Source organism: Cupressus sempervirens, chromosome 8 (genome assembly GCF_028749045.1).
Source record: "Cupressus sempervirens isolate cs-2001-9-10 chromosome 8, ASM2874904v1, whole genome shotgun sequence".
NCBI classification, from domain to species: domain Eukaryota; kingdom Viridiplantae; phylum Streptophyta; class Pinopsida; order Cupressales; family Cupressaceae; genus Cupressus; species Cupressus sempervirens.
Window position 1 is genome coordinate 509612789 of NC_143125.1, and position 20814 is coordinate 509633602.

General features: G+C 35.7%; 1 protein-coding gene across 12 annotated transcripts in view; it reads left to right on the forward strand.

Annotated features, from left to right (window-relative positions):
• Positions 1–20814, forward strand: part of LOC149543430 (uncharacterized) — a 176447-nt gene that overhangs the window by 14123 nt on the left and 141510 nt on the right. For all 12 annotated transcript variants that reach the window (XM_089798228.1, XM_089798223.1, XM_089798227.1 and 9 more), the window contains one exon: positions 12983–13162. In XM_089798228.1, coding sequence (XP_089654354.1) covers positions 13073–13162 — 90 coding nt within the window. In that variant the 5' untranslated portion in view covers positions 12983–13072. The remainder of the gene's footprint in view (positions 1–12982; positions 13163–20814) is intronic.

Genomic DNA, 20814 nt, shown 5'->3' on the forward strand with positions numbered 1-20814 from the left:
TTTGTTTAGGATCCTTCAATTAATTTAATTAAGATCTTACTCTGACTTGGTATGGATTTGGTTCTACGGTTTTAATCCTTTATGATCTTTGCATGTTGAAGACTGCAATGCCTTAATTCCATAATATTGCATTTACTCATGTCGGCCCTTGGTTATGATTGATGTATCTGGCAAGTCAGGAGTTCTTCTACCTTCTCTAGGCTAAATTAGACCAATAATCTTTATAGATGATAGTATGTCTGCTGGTTGACGTGTATATTACCTCTAGAATGGCTCAAACTCTTCCTTGTTTGTGTATGTGGATGGAGGTGACGTGGGAGCTGGAGCTTGCTGTTGGACTGGAAGATTTGATTCTGATGGGGTTGTCTGATAGGTTGTTGAGCAGATTGTTGTTGGTAAAAACTTTGCTGACTTGTTGAGTTTAAATCTATGTTCCATTTAACCTTCGCTGTTCTCCTTATCTGCTTTATATTGTTCTTTTTAATGATGTTTGATCTGAACGCGGTCAAACTCTGTAAGTATGTGCTATATTACTAAGAGGTTGCAACCAATGTATTTGGTCATGACCCTCTCTCTCTTTCATATTAGTATGTTGTTTAATTTATTGATATCATTAGGAACTATTACTTTGATAAATGAATGATGGTAATTGAATTATTATTATAATTTTTAATAATAATTAATTATTAATTTGATTTAGCAAATTACATTATTTTAATTAATGAGTAATGATATTTTGGTCAAAAGGTTAAAATATTATTATTTTGATTAATGAGTACTGATAATTAAATTATTTATTTATTTCATAAATAATATCTAAAACAAAAATGATCCTAGATTGATTTAATTAAAACAAGTTTTCTCCCTATTTCTCAAGTGTCATTACAACCCTCCTGCTTGATTTTGCTTGTCCTCAAGCAATTTGATAGTTTCTTACTTCTCCTAAGTGGCATCTTCCTTAGGTAGTTTTTTCCAGCGGATGAAATATTGTACAATCGTCCTATTCGTCAATTTCTTTTCTCGGGTACCTAGGATGACCTCAAGTTCTAGGACAAGTTGACCTTCATCATCAAGTGGGGGTAATCATGTACAAGGTTCTATTTGTTTCCCCAATACTTTCTTAAGCCTTGAGACATGGAAAACATTGTGGATCTTACTCTCTTCAGGGAGTTGTAGTTCATATGCTACTTCGCCAACTTTTGTTAGTACTTGATATGGTCCATAGAATCGTGGTTTGAGTTTTTCCATTCCGTTCCTTTTTATTGAAGTTTGTTTATATGGTTGTAATATTAAGAATTCTAAATCTCCAATAAATGTCCTTTCAATGCATTTTCTATCAGCATAGATATTTTGTTGGTTCTGAGCTTGTTGTAAGTTCTCCTTCAAAGTTTTTAAAATATCTATACTTTAATGAATAAAATCTTGTGCGCTTGGTACTCAACTTTCTCATGGGACCAAGCTCCCAAATGTGGGTGCCTCAAAACCATATAAAGCTTTCAATTGGGTCATTCCAATGGACATATGATAGGTTGTATTACAGCATAATTCGCCCAAATGTAGCCATTTGATCCATGCTTTGTGCCTCTTGGTTATGTAATTCATTAAGTATCCTTCTAACCACTTATTTACTATTTCAGTTTGCCCATCCACTTGGGGGTGGTAGTTAGATTGGTTCTTGCTAGTTTGATTATATTCTGTGGGAGTCCATGGAGTTTGAATACTTCTTTGAAAAATAATTTTGCTATCTGATGTGCAAACGATCTGGTGGTAACTGGAAAGAAACAATCATATTTGGTGAATCTATCCACTACTACATAAATGTCGTTCTTTCCATATACTTTGGGTAAGCTAGTTATCAAGTCCATTTCAATGCTATCCCATTTTTGATTAGGAATAGGTAATGGTTGTAGTAGGCTTGCGAAATGGGTTTGTTTTGCCTTATTATGTTGACATGTCATACATTCTTGTACATATCTCTGGACATCTCTTTTCAACCCTTTCCATGAATATTTATCTCTTATCTGTTTATGTCTTGAAATACCCTTGATGCTTGGATAAGGAATTATCATGATACTCTTTTAGGCTTGACTAAGGGGTCAGGAACACTCTTCCCTTGTAAAATATAATATCATCTCGGATTTTAAAATCTTCATTTGGGATTCTCCCATCTAACATCTCACTGGCTTTAGGGTCCGTGGCATATTCAACAGTGATAACTCCTTTCCACCCTCCCAAAATGTTTGTAGTCATATTGAGGTGGTGACGTCTAGATAAGGCATCTTCAACTTCACCACCCCTTCAACATATTCTATTTCAAAATTGTATGCTTGGATCTGGCTTACCCACTTTTATTGTCGATCATTAAGATCTTTTTGGCTCAAGAAAAAAACGTAGATTGTTATGGTCTATCTTAACAATGAAATTCCCACAAACTAGATATTGTTGGAATTTGGCTAGGGCATGCATTATGGCCAACATTTCTTTATCATATATTGAATAATGTCCTTCCGATTCTGTGAGTTTGTGACTCTCAAATGCTATGGGATGCTTCTTTTGCATCAGGACTACTCCAATCTCTTCCCTTGGTGCATCACATTGTAATTCAAAGGTATTGTAAAATCAGGTATGGCCAAAACGGTTCATGAACTCATAGTCTCTTTTAGTTGTTCAAATGCTTGTTGTGCCTTATCGTTCCATGTGAAAGCGCCTCTCTTGGTTCAGTCTATAAGAGGGACAATAATCTTAGAGAATCCTTTTTCAAATCACCTGTAGTAACTCCACATGCCCACAAATCCTCGAAGTTGAGTTGGGGTCTTTGGTTTCGATCATTCTTTGATAGCCTTGATCTTTTCTTCATCTACGCTCGCTCCTTTTGCATTGATCTTCTGTCCCAAGTAAAGAATCTCATCTAGCCCAAACTTGCATTTTGAAATTCTGGCGTAATGACTCCGTTTCTAGAATGTTTAAAACTTCTTCGATATGTTGCAAATGTTCTTCCCAAGTTTTATTATAATGAGCATGTCATCAAAGAATATGAGGAAAAACTTTCTTAATTACTGTCTAAAAATATGGTACATGCATGATTAAAATGGCTGGATCACTTGTGAGACTGAACGAAAGAACAAGCTATTCAAAGTGTCTATAGTGGCATTTGAAGGTGGTCTTCCGGATATCTTCCTTCGTCATTCTGATTTAGTGATATCCTAATCTCAGAATAATTTTTGAAAAATACCTAGTACCATGTAATTCGGTCATCAATTCATCTATCCTTGGGAATTGGGTACCTATTCTCGATAGTTTTCTTATTTAAAGCTCTAAAATCAATGCACATTCTCATAGTTCCATTCCTTTTTCTTGACAAGTACTACTGAGGAGGCAAATGGGCTGCTACTTGGTTGAATTTGTCCTATCTCCAATAAATCCTTAATAGTCTTGTCAATTTCTTCTTTGTATTTATGTGAGTGTCTATAAGGGGTTGTTATGATTGGTTTGACTCCTGATTCTATGGAGTGCTCAAATGCTCTTTTTGGTGGTAGACTAGGAGCGATATATACAAAAGCCTTTTTGTGTTTCTTTAGAATGGGATGAATATCTATATGTACCATAGGTTCATTACTAGGTGATTTATCAAGGACCATACATTGAGCTATCCATTCTCCTTGGTCATGTCTAAGGATACGTTCTATTTTGTTGCAAGAAACTACTTTGGGGGACCCATTAGGAAGTCCTTTTAATTTTACATCTTTTCCTTCATGTTTGAAACATATTTCCAAATTGGGGTTATCCATAGTGAAACGTCCTAAAGAGTAAATCCAAGGCATTCCTAGGATAATATCATTTTATAGTTTCACTATGGAAAAGTCTGCCTTTATAGTATGATTACTTAGAGTAATTTCTAATTGGGGAATGATCTTTGTACATAGGTCAATGGTGCTATGACCCATTATCACTTTGAAGCCTTTGAAACTTTGAGTCATTAATCTTTTCTTTGCAATTAGGTCTTTACTAATGAAATTGTGGGAGGCTCTTGAATCTACTAATTCAATTGCCCGTTGACCCTTTAATGTTCCTTCGACATGAAATGGTCTTTTTCCTCTTTCTTGACTAACAACTGCTAGTTATCCAAGTTTTGCTTTTTTATTAGGTGGTATGTCCTGTCTTGCCTCTTCGATTTTGTGCAGTTGTCCCTTTTTACATTGGTGGTCTCATGCTCAAGGTTCTTTGCATTTGAAACACAATCCTTTCTTAGATTATTTGTCTCGGTTTTTAAGTCCTTCTTTTCCTCAACATTGGTGTCATGTACTCCATGGTTCTTTACAAAGGTAATATGTCCTAACCTTATTTTGTCTTTTTGATTCGTCGTGCTATTTGGATTTCTAAGAGGGTAAGCTCTAAATCTTTCCTTAGATTCTTCCTTTGCTTTTTTGATGACCTCTTCCAAGTTTTGAGGTTCAAGTGGTTTTACAAAGTTTTTGGTGGACTCTGTAAGTCCTATAAACATACAAGTGAGTCTCTTATGGGAAAGGTCTGGGACCATATTTGATAACCCTTGGAATATGTGAGTGAATTCTTCTACAATTTTAGTTTGTTTAAGTTGGGTTAGTTCTTGGAAATACCATTTAGAGTCCTCTTCCTCAAATTTGTTCATGATTGTTTGGGAGAATTCTCCATAGGAGTTTATATAATGATGTCCTAAAGAGATACATCCGTGGTGCCACCAATCATGTGTCGTTCCCTTTAGATAGAATTTTGAAAATTGGAGGACGTCTTCTTCCGTCATAGGACTTAGAATAAAACACGTGTCTAATATTTCTAAACATGCGTGGGCTGTAATCTTCTCTGATCCTTCAAAATCTGGAACTATTACCTTGTTCACTTTATGTTTGAGTTCTTTATTTATATGCCTTCGCGGTGTCTCTCTGCTTTGATCTTTCGCAAAATTCCCTAAATGATACCACTTTCCTAATATGAGGTTCTAGAGCTGCATAAGCTCTTGCAATGTCTTCAACTCTCTTCTGTGATCTTCGCAAAACTCCCTAAATGATACCACTTTCCTAATATGAGGTTTTGGAGCTGCATAAGCTCTCGCAATGTCTTCAGTTCTAGTCATTGGTTGTTCTATTCCTTCTTCTCCTGGTATCTTTTGTCTAGGTAAGAATGGGGGTTGGGGTATCCCAGCTGTTGAAGATACATTATTATTTTCTGAGTGGTTTGAGCTAGTGTCTCTTGCATGGTAGGATGACCTTTCAAATTACTAATTGAATTTCCTACATTTTGCAATGCTTGGAGAAGGGTTTAATTTGACTTCTCCATTTGATTTATTAAGGTTTGGTTGGTTTGCTCCATATAAGATCTCATCTCATTGGTTAGTTCGTTCATGGTGGTTCTTTCTATTCTTCCCTCGTAAGTTTGGATAAGATTTTACTTATAGGATGACAGGATTGTGCTCTGATACCATTGTAATGTCCCTTGGTCTTCTAGCTGAATTCAAAATTTCCTGGCTAATAAACCTGCAACACATGTTAGTACTCCATAGATAAAGAAATAAGATATTATTAGCTTATATGCAATAATAATAGATAACATCCTAATTCCCATCTAACACTCTTCTTAAGTAGAGGTCGTGATTAGATGCTTAGTTCTTGGGGGAGTGCTTCTTGGGGCTCTAATCATTTAGAACAACTCTCCACTAAGCACCATCTCCTCACAGAATTTCCTCTCTCAAGACCTAATGGATAATCATTGCTGATATATCCATCCTTCCTAGGAGAGGTTTTCCTCAGCCTAGGCCTTTTGGATAATCACTTTGGATTTACCCAGCCTTATATATGCATGTCTTAAAGTCTTTTAGTTATATACTCACCTTCAGAAATTAAGTACCTTTGCCTTAATTCCCAATAGGAATTATAACATTCAAGTGGAAATGTTCTTTTTTGTTTAGGATCCTTCAATTAATCAAATTAAGATCTTATTCTAATATGGTATGGCTTTGGTTCTACTGTTTTAGTCCTTTATGATCTTTGCATGTTGAAGACTGCAGTGCCTTAATTCCATAGTATTGTTTACACTTGTCAACCCTTGGGTATGACTGATGTATCTAGCAAGTCGAGAGTCCTTCTATCATTCCTAGGCTAACTTGGCCCGATAATCTTTACAAACAATAGTATGTCTGCTGGTTGACGTGTAAATTACCTCCAAAATGGCTCAAAGTCTTCCTGCTTGTTTGTGTATTTGGATGGTGATGAAGTGGAAGTTGGAGCTTGCAACTGCGTTGGAAGATTTGATTTTGACGAGCTAGTGAGCGGGCAATTCCTGGTACAAATTCTGCTGAATTGTTGAGTTTAAATCTATGTTCTTTTCAACCTATGTTGTTGTCCTTATCTGCCTTATATTTTTCCCTTCGATGATGTTTGATTGTATGTGGTCAAAGTCTAAGTATGTGCTATATTACTTTGAGGTTGCGACCAATGTATTTGGTCATGACCCTCACTCTCTTTTGTATTAGTTTATTGTTTAATTTATCAATATCATTAGGAATTCTTACTTTAATAAATGAATAATGGTAGAGGAATTATTATTATTTTTAGATCGGTAAAAGGCCGAAGCCATATTGATTATATTAATTATAATAAATTTTACATTGTCTTTGTTCAAAATGGACCTTGGTAGGAAAGAATAGAGAAGAAAACCTCCTGTGTTGCCCATGACAAATGTCCATACAAAATATATAGAAATAAAAAGAGCTTGCCCCAGTGAAATAAAGAGAAGATATCTATGGCTAGGGCATATCCCATAGTAGACAAAATCTAGGGGTACCCTAAGACCAATAAAATATAGAAATAATTAATGTTCTTGATGATAATTGGCAAAATCTCATTCAAGCAAAACAAGGTTTCTAGCTTGTCTTGTAAACAAATCTTGGCTAAGACCAAAGTCTAAGTGTGCGCTATATTACTTAGAGGTCACAACCAATGTATTTGGTCGTAACCATTTGTCTCTTTTGTATTAGTTTACTATTTAATTTATCGATATCATTAGGAATTATTACTTTAATAAATGAATAATGGTAGTTGAGTTATTAATATTATTTATAATAATAATTGATTATTCATTTGATTTAGAAAATTCCATTATTTTAATTAATGAGCAATGATATTTTGGTCAATACGTTAAAATATTATTATTTTGATTAATGAGTACTGGTAATTAAGTTATTATTATGATAGATAAATGTAAATTGGGTTATTTATTTCATAAATAATATCTAAAACAAAAAAGATCCATGATTGATTTAATTAAAACAAGTGTTTTCTCTGTTTCTCAGGGGTCATTACAGAAGAAGAGCAGAGGCTTGAGCAAACCAACAATGAACTCTATCACTCAAATCGGACCTTGCAATTGCCTTAGATGAGTAGGCCAAGTAAGAGTATGTGTGTCGACCCTTAGGAGAGTCTGTGAAGCCCCGAAGACGATGGAGGAACCAAACTAGATAAAAAATGGTCCCAAGCCTAAAAGGATGAGCACTAAACTTAGATAAGATGATACTGTGAGGAGTGAACCGATGACATTTGATAATGTGCCAAAGAAAGAGGGTCTAGACCCTCTTGATAGAAGCCCAATTGGACTGGACAAGAGAGGCCTCCCACATGGTAGACCTGTAGAGGACAGTCAGTTTGACCAAGTAGTGTCTCTCAAGCATATCTAGAGAGCCGAGCCCCTCATTCACTCATGGCTCCATAGCCAGGTCCCAAGCTAAAGCGAGGTCTAGAGAACTTAATCCCCAGGTAAGTATAAGAGGAAGTGATCTCAATCTCCTTGCCCTGAAAGTAGAAGTGGAAATGTGAGGTCTTCATCTAGTTGAAGACCTTCACCCAGGTGTTGCCGAGGTTCACCACTAATTGCCGTGAAACACAAAAAGATGCCAACCCATCAAGAAGCTGCTAGGGCCCCTCCAAGGAAGAAGCCAAAAGAATCACATTGTCGATAGAGAATAAAATAGAGATCAACACTTGGGTGTAAGTAGCAGCCTTCGCTAGGAAGTGAGAAGTCACGGAGGAAGGACTCAAGCTTGTTAATGTAGATACTAAACAGAGTAAGGGAGAGAGGGCAACCCTGCTTCACCCTGATGGTGCTTTGAATATGGTCTGAAACCCCTTGAGGAGACTTGAACTTGCCGACAACCCTCTCATATAACCTCATGATAGCTGTCAAAAGAGTCTCTGAAATCCCAATATCCCACACTCTCTGGAAGAGGGTTGTGTGAGAAACATAATAAAAGCCCTTGTGAAAGTCTACAAAGCAATAGTAGACTTTTGTCGAGTAGTGTTGATCCTACTCAATGATAGTTTGCAAATTCAAAATATGGTCCATGCTCTAGAAATTAGTTCAAAAATTGGCTCACCCCTAGCTCAATAGTGCTGATGATGAAGCTCCCTGGATAAAATAGCGCTCAACACTATGGCGTTGAGTTTGGCAAACATATGCCCAACTACGATGGTCCAGTGGTTGCCGTGGTCGAAGACCAACCTAGTCTTATTCATAGATGATTTGCTGTGACCAAGAGTCGGGAAAACCGGTGCAAACCACTTTGTTAAAGAGAACTATGAGAAAGGACCTCAGAACTGTAATACCAAGCTTGAAGAGCTCCACCTAAAACCCTTCCTCATTCGTAGTCTTGCTACTGTTCATGTATCTAACTGCCTCATTGATGTTGGAGAACATGAAAAGGGGCAAGGAGATGGGTGTGAGAGATTGAGAGGGGGTTGGTTGGGAATCTCATAGAGAGTAGAGGTGTGGGAGAGAAGGGAGTTGTGATCTAGGGTGGAGGGGGAAGGAGGATGACGAGGGAAAAGGGTGTGCTAAAAAAGCTTCGAGGATTGCAAAAGAGAGACACACAGGGATCTATATTGCATCAAGAAAAATATCCGCTTCTTATGGTGAAGAAAGTTGCGATGCTTGAGGTTCAACTGGATGAACGGGGGGAAGGGTGGAGAAGGTAGAGCAAGTTGAGCGGTGGAAGAACTTGCAGTCCTCATCGAACCACTGATTCATGGGGCAAGTATTCAAGCCCAGGGGGTATCAGAGAGGGGGAAGGTGTGGTGGGGAATGGAAAGGAGGGAAAACTTCCACAACGCAGCCACAAGTGAAGCAAACATAGAGGGAGCATCCTCAGAATCAGTGAAGGAACTTTGGGGGAGGAGTTGTCTAAGGTGGTGGAGGAGGTCATGATTACCCTCGGTGTAGAAAAAGGAGGTGTAGGTGGGGGAGTAGCATCAAGAGTGGGGGTGAGGGGGTGGAGTAAGGGGGAGGGGAGACCTTGAGGGTAGAGCCGAGGAGGGGTGGTCGACCAGGCAAAGGTGGGAAATGATGAAGTGATTGACCAAGGGGTGGTCGTAGTGAGGCCAACAAGCGAAGAGGCCAGGACCAAGAAGTCAAGGAAGCTCGTTCAGGATCACCAAATCTAAAGACTCGCACAACCGTAGCAGATGGTGGCCGTATCTAGTAAGGGGTCCCTGATTGTCCTCTGAAAAATGTTGTAAACCTAGGGTGCTTGGATTCCGATTCAGCCGTACAAATTGAATTTGACCCATAGTCATGGAGGGGGGTCTAAAAGTCTCTGGTCCATGCATTAAAGTCCCACAGAATATTGATGTTGCCCATTGTAGAGAACTTGGTAATGCACTCATGCAATATCTCAAAGGGTTCCCCGCTCTTTGTGCTATGGACTACATAGTACGAGGAAACCAACATAAAATAGCACACCACAATGTAGATGTCCCTAGAATGTGACAGTGTTCGACCAATGCATATCCACACGAATCTGGAAGAGCTGTTTGAACGGACCACAAAAGTAGTTCTAAAGAGGGGGTCACTGACCAAATTGGTGACACCACCAGATCCGTTGACCCCACCAAAATACCTGACCTCATTCCTAAATGTAGACAACCACTGATAACCAGAAATGCAAGGATGAACCCTCAATGTTGTGGATCGTCTAGCCAATAAGAAAAATCTCTGTTCATCTATCTGGTATACTTGGTGTAATAATCAAGCTTCTATATAGATGATTTATTGCAAGCTTGATAGGGCTTATGCAGATCCTTCAGTGTTCTAATTTGTTCAATCTAGAGGGGACAATGTAGTGTCCATTACCCGTGCCTCAATGTCTGATCATTCTCCTATTTCAGCATCAATTTTTGGGGGAATTTAACATCCCCCTCACTGCCTTGCAGGCGACATGCTCTTTTCAAGGGCAATATCATTCTCTTGCATGACAAGGACTGTTTGGATGTTATTTGAATTGCTTCTTGTTGATCCGAATTCTGTATTAAAGATCTCAACCCTATTGATCAGTGGAGTTCTTTGGTTCTTTTGTGGAGGAAGTTGCTGCAATTTGTGGGGACAAAGAAAGCACTGGATAGGAATATGCTTGAGGGCATATTGCAGCTTAAGCGTGTGGATGTAGAGAGAGAACTTCCAAGAGAGAGGTCATAACGAAGAATGTGAGGTTAAATTGATTAGGACTAAATCTTGATTGAGAAAAGATTTAATCTGCTTATGCGGATCCTTCAGTGTTCTAACTTGTTCAATCTAGAGGGGACAATGTAGTGTCCATTACCCCTGCCTCAATGTCTGATCAGTCTCCTATTTCAGCATCAATTTTGGGGGAATTAACATCCTCCTCACTGCCTTGCAGGAGACATGCTCTTTTCAAGGGCAATATCTCCCTCTTGCATGACAAGGACTGTTTGGATGTTATTTGAATTGCTTTTTGCTGATCCAAATTCTGTATTAAAGATCTCAACCCTATTGATCAGTGGAGGTCTTTGGTTCTTTTGTGGAGGAAGTTGCTGCAATTTGCGGGGACAAAGAAAGCACTGGATAGGAATATGCTTGAGGGCATATTGCAGCTTAAGCATGTGGATGTAGAGAGAGAACTTCAAGAGAGGGGTCATAACGAAGAATGTGAGGTTAAATTGATTAGGACTAAATCTTTATTGAGAAAAATCCAGGAAAATTTCATGGTAAAAAAGTCAGAGCTAAGATGAACTAGCTCAAAGAAGGGATTAGAGGTTCCAATTACTTTTTAAAATTGATCGAGGGCAAATAGGAAACAGAGTTCATTAAGGAAATCCAACACAATGGAGAGACTTAGAAGGATTAGTAGGACAGAAAAGAAGCATTTAGAGGCTACTACCACAGCCTCTAGACCTCTGAACAAAATAATAACAACTTGGAGACCTGGGAAATACTTGGAACCTACTCAAAAGAAAGTTTCTGATCAGGATGCAAAAGAGCTAGATAGAAACATCTCAACTGAGGAAATTGATGATACTATTATCTCAATGGCTATAGGGAAATAATCAGGTATAGATGGTCTGCCGGATGAATTTTATAGATTTAACATTGAATTAATCAGATTTGCATTGCTTGAGGCATTAAAAGCTGCTTTTGAGCAGGGGTTGTCAGGGAAGGATGTGAACAGAGGAGTTATCAAGTTGATTCGTAAAGGTCGGGTGGGAGGTGGGGGGGAACAAAACAAAAATTTGGAGGCCTATTACCCTCCTCAATCTCTCTTATGACTCTTATGAGATTCTAGCTAGAACATAAGCAAGGAGATTAACGGGTCTTTTAAACAAAATTATCTCTGTTAGACTGGATTTATAAGTGAAGATCCATTATTGAAAATTTAATTACAAGCCGGGACCATCATTGGGCTAAACATGATTCACAGGATTCCCTCATGGTCCTAGTAGTTTTGGAGAAGACCTATGATAAGATTGAATGGCTGTTCAGACTGGGTATGCTTAATGCTTTTGGACTCCCCCAAAGATTTTGTAGATGGATCAAGATCTTGTTTAATGATTCATCTACAGTTATAGATGTGAATGGTGAACTTTCAGAACCCATTGAGCTTCAAAGATCAATCAGGTAGGGATGTCCAATTGCCCCTGCTCCATTTGTCATTACAGCTGAAAGGAATCAGATTCCTTATGGAAACTTATTGAGTAATGCTCAATTTATTGATGATACTACTCTTTACATTGAACAATTTGAGGACAATTTTAGCAATGTTGTTCACAGGATTTTAACAATGTGGGCTGATTTTGATTTTATCATAGCAGATGGATCAAATGAATTCACCTGTATATAAGCTTAGAATTCGAGCTATGTGATGGTTCATTATAAGTTTCAGCTTCTTTTAGCTTGTGTATCATTTGTCGGATGTCCTCATGCATACTAGTCTATCTGATAGACAAGTGCCGTCATCAAATTCAACATGAGAAGATCCACTGCTATTAAATATAAAGATGAATACCTTTTTGTGGGGAACCAGCAGCAACATTGGAACATGAGAAAGCCAAACATTTTCATGACTGTCAATGATCTTTGGGAGGCCTAGTAGATTTGACTATTTTAGCGTTGTTCAAAGTTAGCCATCTCAAGAGATTTCCTTGCACATAATGAGATCTTAGCTTGTGTTGCTGCACCATTGCAGGGTCAACATGAAGAATTATGCATCATATGAATAAGTAACTAGAATCTAGACCATTACCATGAGGAAGGGTCTTTGGGAGAGCTCTAAACATCAACCAGTATGGTTTGGCTAGGACTTCACAGTTAAGTACAGGTGCATAACAACAAATACCAAAAGGAAAATTAGAAGGTGAAGAAGATGAAGAGTGAGGAAGAGAGTAGCTGAAAAGAGCCAAGGCTGCCTAAAACATCACATCTATAACATCTAGGTTTTTCTTGTCAAGAGTATAAAAGCTATATATAGGATTTGAAGTGCTTACTATTTCCAATAAACATATCCATCACATTTTTATATCATTTTTTTCCTTCTATGATTGTTTCAATTAAGTTATTTTGTTCGTGCTTCCATATTGAGGTTGAGTTATCAATGCATCAATCTTGATTTGCTGTGTAGGTGCAATTTATAACATTGGTTAACCTTTTATCTTATTATTGTTTCTTTCAGGACTTTTGTTTCAATGTTGACATTGGGATATTTCGAAAAATTCCATTTTTTTCTATTGAAATAGACAATTTTCAATCCATCCAATCAATCATGACCAAGAAGAGGAAGCTTTTCTATTATGCTGTGCGGAAAGGTTACAATCCCGGGATTTATCAATCATGGGAAGAATGCAAGAATCAAGTACTCTCTCATTTTTTCCTACATTATATATCATCGAATGTTCCAAAAAAAATAAACCTTTGGGAAGGTATTTAATGATTGTATATGTATATTGGGCTTTGTTAATTGATTAATACATTTTAGTTTGGTTTAGTTGCGCCTTGAACTTATGTGGTTTATATATGCTTTGTAACTCAAAATCTTGTAGCCATTAAGTTACATTTTTATTTGAGTACATCTGGAAAACTTTGATATATCAATATTTACATTTAATTTAGATATGTAAAAACTACTCGTACAAATTGTGCTCCATTTTTTAATTTTCCTGTTTGGGTGTTTCTCTTTGAACAATTGTTTCCTTGGATGTCCTAATTGAAGGCTTCCATGTACAATTTTAAATAGATTTTTAATTTTTTTGTGCAATGTAACAAATGCTTATTTTTAAGTAACTCTGACGTGCATGGGTTGTCATTACACTAATGACTATAAGATTATTACTAAATGCTTCTTTTGATATATTTTTGATTACTGATGCATATAAGATTACAACCTAATGGAAAAATTAATAATATTTACATGTATTGTGACAACATGATAGTCAATGATTCCACAGGTGATGTTTACATCTTTGACAAAGAACATTTCATGATTGCCTATGAAATATCCCCTCTAGTTATCTGCTCCGGATTTTTCAAATGTTTCACAGGAATTTGAGTAAACAATTTATGTGCAAACTGATTTCTTTAAATTCAACAAAATTATAGTGAAACTGTTGTAATATTCAACTAAAGTAAAGCTCTGAATTAAATATGAAGATAAATCATTACAACCTTATTTTCCAAATAGATATAAAATACCTATGTTACTGCAAGTTAGTCTTCAGAATATGACTAAACAAATTTTCCTAGCTGTGAACTCTGTTGCAAATCCACTTCCAAAGATGAATTGGGTGTCCATTCAATTTACTGAGAAATCTTAAAAGGTTTCCGTCCTCAGATTTTTGAAACTGAAAGCCAAAGCTTCCCAAAATTTTCCAAGGGAAAACAATAACCAAGCATAATGAGAATGAGCCTCTCACCATTCTTTTATAGCACATCCTTGTTTTCCTTCTGCCCACCTCTTCATTTTCCTTTTCTCTGTCTCTTTACTTTCCCTCTTTAAATTTCAATGAGTTCATTTATCTTTCACTAGGCGCATGCAAGTCATTTTAATACTTTATTAAATAATTGAACTAAGTTGTCATTTAATTTGATATAATTTGACTACTTAAAACTTAATTATTTAATTGATCTCCAATGTTCCTAAAAGGGGACATTACAACCTTGGCTATGTAACACTTGTATTGAAAACAAGCCTTGTCTTTCTGAAGTTGTTTTTCCTTGGAGTGTGTTGAGTAAATTTGGGGATGAAAAGTTTTATTTTTTCATTATGTTTATTTTGATGGTAGACTCCTTTAGGTGGCTTTATGTTTGTTAAATGAAGATGGCAGTGTACAACATGTATTTCATACAGTAAATGTTAGTTTTCTGTTTACTTCATTTTGCAAGATGATATCAAATATTTAAGGGAAGTGGGAATTTCAAGGATTTAGTACTTTTATTTGCGTTTGATATTTTCCAATCAAAATGTAAACATAATGATTAAAATATGGTTCAAACTTCAGACTCCAAGCTTTCTATCCATTGAACACCTAGCATGGTGCTAAATACTTCAATATTAGGATATTGATTTGCTGGGAGAAATAATTGGAAATGACATTATATTTTATTTAGGTATTCTAAATATAATAGGGTTTTAGCTTATATTGCTATTTAGCTTTTTGCCTAAGCAGGAAAATATCACTAATATCTATCTTCTATTAACCTTTTGGTGGTTTAGTAGACCTTCTTATCTTTGTGGGAGAAATTGTTAAAATGAAGCTATTTCTAAATATAGAAGAATTCAATATTATATTGCTATATAGTTTTTTAAATATTAAGTAGGAAACTCTAATCAGTATATTTCTTAAAATGATACCTTTTAGGTTTAGTAGAATTTTCTTATCTTTGTAGACTATAGTTGTATTTTTTTTAATTGATATCTTTTTTCTTTAAAATTTATTTATTTGTTTTGGCAAATCGCTACCAAGGGGGTGGCACCCATTCCATTAAATCCAAAACAAAAATTACAATTGATTTAGCAATATAGAAAGAAGACCATGACCCTAATGGCCTCTATAACCACTTGGGTTCTCTAGCTTCTCAATAGGCAACACGCTTCCATTTACAATCATCATATATTCAAAAGTATTCAAATTGTTCTTGCCCAATCCCTCCCTCCATGTCAACACATTGTTCGCAATATCTTTGTTTTTTATGATCTCCTCAATTCTGTATGCATCAATAAGAAGCCCTTTGAACGTAGGCATATCTTCTTTAGAACCTTGACAACAGTAGCCCTAAAATGAGAGCGCACCAAATGGTTCACTACTCTGATGTCCCCAATAAATAGAAAGTGATCTAATTAAATGAATTTATTAAGTGGTCCTAAAATTAAATAATATGGTACATACTACTTTAATTAATTAATTAAATTATAAAATGAAGTAATAAAGTAATAAAAGTAATTAAGTATAGTGGCCCGCTTGTAACCCTTTGGGAAACTTCTTGTAGCTCTATATAAGGTTGTGGTTGACAATATAGGAAGTCATTGTGGAGTCTATATGTCTTGTGTATTTGCGATTTTGGTTGGAATTCAATTCGTATGTAGTTTCAAAGGTGCAAAACCCTCCTTATTTTGTAATCATAGTTTCGGTCGTTCACAACCACCCTAGTTTGTTGTTGGAAATATCATCTCAGATATTTCACCTTGTAATTGAATGCCAAATTTTGGAATTCCCCCTTGGAGACAAATTTGTATTACTGAACTTCATTAGAAATATATCTAAGATCTAAACGTACAATATCTAATTTGCAGCCATTTAATTTGCATCAATAATATTATTGTTTGTTATAGCAATTTTAGTTACATGTGATATTAGAGAAATATTCGTTCATGTCGTCATTGTGCACTCGGAGAGTTGAGCTGCATGCTTACTTGGTTGTACATTGATTAGTCCATAAAGTGGAGGTAGAGCTTGCGGTTGGGGTGCAAAGTGTCTGCATGTGGCATGCAGAATGTGGAGTGTGTTCGGGTGGTGTGCGGAGTACATGTGGTGTAGGTGGTGTGTGATGTGTAGAGTGCGTGCAACTGGTGTGCTGAGTGCATGCAGTATGTAGAGTGGACAGGGTAGCATGCATTGTTCAGCGTGCAAGTGTGCATAGTATGGTGGAATTGTGTGCAATACGGCAAAAGTGCTGATTGATATGGTGGAAGTGTGTTTTTGAGTGCGGTGGAAGTGTCCATACCGTTGAGTTGTGCCATTTGGTACATTAAAACAACCTACTCTATGGTTTTGTAGTTCCTTGTTGTGTGCAGTATGGTGTACTCAGCTCTCTAATAGTGCAACATTATAAGTATGGGGATCCTCCAATGTCTTCTCTCCAATGATCTGGTCAACGTCTACCTCAACATATTTTCTTAACACAAATACCACCTTCAAATGTTAGTGCTTGACACTTGTTTGTAATCACACTTGCATTTAGGGATTATGATGCACTCTTTCTCATTAATACTTTATTTTATTGAGCTTGCCACACTCTCCATAGGCTTATCAAACAATGCATTTCCTTCCTCACTTGGTTAGTCTTATAGTCCTAAGGCCTAATGTCTTGGCTCCATTCTGTATTATCCGCTTAACTTTTTGTCAATATGAGCTGCAATAATCATTCTTTCTCTTCTTGGTTTCCTCATGTTTGTCTAATCTCTTGCTTCAACATTCAATCTCTTCCAATCCTTCGGATCTCAAGAAACAATTGCCTTTTGCACCTGATCAATAGCTTGATTGGACAAGTCTGCTTTTGTGTTTGCTTCTTTGAAAATGTATCTTACAATGTACTCCCTGATATCTTTCAGTGTTTCTTGTATGCCTCTTAATGACATTCTTGACTTCCATCTCGGGGCCTTTCATGTGGTAATGACATGAATTACATCCAAAGAATCCTGTTCTGTATTTGTCTTTCAATTCTTTCTCTCTTAAGAGTTTTGAGCTATGTAACAAGGCATCTTACCTTGTATTGTTGGTGTAATTTTCTAATTTGATTGATCCTTTCCACACTAGTTCCCCCTTGTCATTTTGTGGGGTGGATATTTTGCAATCAATAGTTTTACAATTGTACAATAAGAAAAGGTTAGCATATGTGGATTGTTCCACTTTTTGTTATGTACAGTTGAAAGGAAGCTGTCCCAATAGGCTCAAGTAGGATTTGAGTCAAAGTGGGTCAATGATCCTTTGCAAATAATGATATTGAAATGAATGGAATAATATGATGATCTAGAATAGAAGGCTAAATAAGCAATATTGACAAGATTCAAGAGGTACAAATTGACAAAAAATAGATAAACAACTATAATGACTTTATAGGATCTAGAAGGTTGTACAAACCCGCAATTTGAATTTGAAGTAATTTTTTAGGGTATAGAATAAATTGAGAGTTGTATTCTTGATTATAGTTTGTAGATTTTCAACGCGTTCTCATTGTTTTCACCTAAATTTTTTATAGTTGCTCCAATAGCTCCTAAACTTTTCGGAATAGTTTTGATAGTTGTGCCACAAGTACCTACCCACAAAAGCAAGGAAGAAGGATGGATAGAGGGAGTTTCCTCAGTCAAACCCCTGTTTGGAATCAACTTTGGAATGAAATAAAAGAAATGAAAGTGTGCTATCATATTTGAGGTCAGATTTGGAAATAGAATATGCCTTACCTTAGCAATGCAAATGCTTCTTTGAATGTGATCAAATATGTTGATGGAATAGCTTTGACTTAACACAGAAATCCAAAAAAAAATGATGAAAGACAAAACCTTAGTGATAGATGTTGTAGTTTGCCACAATGCTTGATTGAGGAGAAAGAAGTCTTGGATGAATGTAGATGTGTGTATCTTCTTCCTTGATAGAAAAACTCCTTTACTTGGTCTTCAATGAGGGAAAGAAGCTTGATCTATGGGAAGTGTTAATGTTGTAGCTCCGGTTAGATTAGTTTGATCAAGAGATAAATTATTTTAATCAGTCATTATGTTTACCAGTAAAACATTATTATGACTGATTAATAATAATTAGATAATTTACACACACACACACACACATATACATAGTTGAGTGTGTGTGTGTGTACATACATTGTTTAATATTAATAATATCTAATAATTATTAATCATTGACAAATCATTGATCAATACTATATCAACTAAATAATCTATCTGATTGAAATTTGAAACAATCATATAAAATATGTGCAGAAACAATCAAATGCTGTTGTCAATTTATTGAGATCGATACATTCATAAGAACTTCATAACAAAACAGTGATGATCAAATTCCCTGATTTGACAGTCATTTAACAATGATTATCGCTGTTATGAAATGGTGCACATGATGAATGTTAATGAACCAATGGCATTGAAGTTATCGGGCATGTCCCATATAGAGACATTTCCCTACGTGGCTTGGGCCACGTAGAGACATGCCTCTACATGGGGCATGCCTTTGATATGTATATGTATAATTGATTTGCTGTGTTGTCCTGCATTTTGTCACCACAAAATGCAGATAACAGCACGAAACTTTTTCAAGCTAGTTTCACGTTTCTTTAATCTTGAATTTGATATTCAATTGCTTACTGTTGATCAATCAATTCATTTCAGTTCGAATATCAAATTGTTTTATTGAAGGCCTTCATCAAGTCATTTTTGTTTTGCTTTCTGTCAAGCCTTTGCTTGATTTTTGAAGCCTTCACAATCCGTTCGTTGATTTTGATTTTTTGTTTGCTTGTTTTTGGTCCTTTGGATTTGCTTATGTCATGGCCTTCGATTTCCTCTTAGATTCCGTCTAACCTAGAGGTCGATTAGAGGTGTCAGTCAAGAGATATGGTCATTTTAGTGCCTCAAAAGTGGACATTTTAGGTGCAACAGCACGAATAAAAAAAATGATGTTATATTTTCATTTTGACATTCACTTTTTCAAAAATATAACATTTACTCACTTTTTGTTATGTTTTGAAGTTACTTTTCATTTAAATTTATAACTTAAAGTGACTATAGTGCACTTTATGTTATAATTTTAAGTTGAGTTACTTTTTAATTTTTCACTTAAAGTGACTATAGAACTATATAGTTACCTTTTTAATTTTTGATTTTTAAATCAAATACTTATATAAATGTCACTTTAACTTAATGTTTATGACTTATATTGATTAATATAATGCATAAATATTATTTTTGACCTATATTATTGACATTTTTATAAAAATAAGTGAAATGCATAACTTAAAAGCCTTAAAGTGGACATTTTATGTGCATATGCATGTAAAAAAATCTATGAAAAGTGGAAACTTTTCATGCTAATGCATATAAAAACTCATTTTGAGGACTTTTTTCATGTCATTACATCAAATGCTTGTAAAAGTGGACCTTTTTGATGCAATAATATGAAAAGTTTGAGTTTTTATGCTTGTGCATCAAAAAGGTGAGAAATTTTAAAATATGTGACTCCAAAAAGTGAGATTTTAGAGTCTTACACATTTTAAAATATGCAATGAGTCTCAAAAAGTGAGATTATATCTCAAGACATATTTTAAAACATGCAATGGACTCCAAAAGGTCCTATTTTGTCTTCAAACATGTTTTAAAATATGTAATGAACATAAAAATGTCCTATTATGTGAAGAAAACATGTTCTTGGTTCAAAAACCTCCGATTTTGCTCATAACTTTTGATTTTCTCTATGGATTTGGATGAAATTAGTTGCATTCAAAATGTTTTGGAGAGGTGATCATTTTGCCCCCATCAAAAATCAATTTATTACACCCAAAAATGTGTTTGAAACTCCCAATCTAGGGCACTAGTTTGCTTAAAACTCTATAAATCTGCCAAGTTTGATCATGTTTTTGTATGGAATCAAGTCGTTTTTACTTTATTAGGTGATTACATTGCTTGAGGATCATTATTTTGGTGTTAAATCATCAAAACGTTTTACTTGGAAGATCACGTTTTTTGCTTGTTTTGGCAAAAACGTCTCAAGAACATGCAATCTTTAAAATGTTGCAAGGGCACGTTTTGGCATTTTGCTAACTAATCTCCTTGTTTGCTGGCCTTCATAATTCGAATTTTGAAGATTTGAAAAGTTCTCACCATTTTAGAAGAAGATTCCAAACAAAGAGCATCTTTTCCTTCATTTTTGGCACATATTTTTCATGTAAGTGGACCTTTTCTTTCTTGCATTTTAATTCATGCTTATCTTTGCTGATTTTATGCATGAAATCGTTGAATGTATGCCATTTGTAAAAATCTTTGCCTTAGAATGTGCATTTTTCCTTTAAATATGAAAATTTTCTTCATTTTGATGTCTTTGGTTCTTCCCCAAGTTCCAAATTCGAATTTTATCTTTGGAATGCATTGCATCTTGGCATGTTTTGAGTTATTTTCAAAGGTATGTTTTTTCTTTTGTTTTGGTTTTGTGTGTTTGTTTGCCGGTTTTTCTCAATTTGGAGAAATTGCAAGTTTTTTCCCAAAAACTTGTTTTTCCTTCATTACATGCA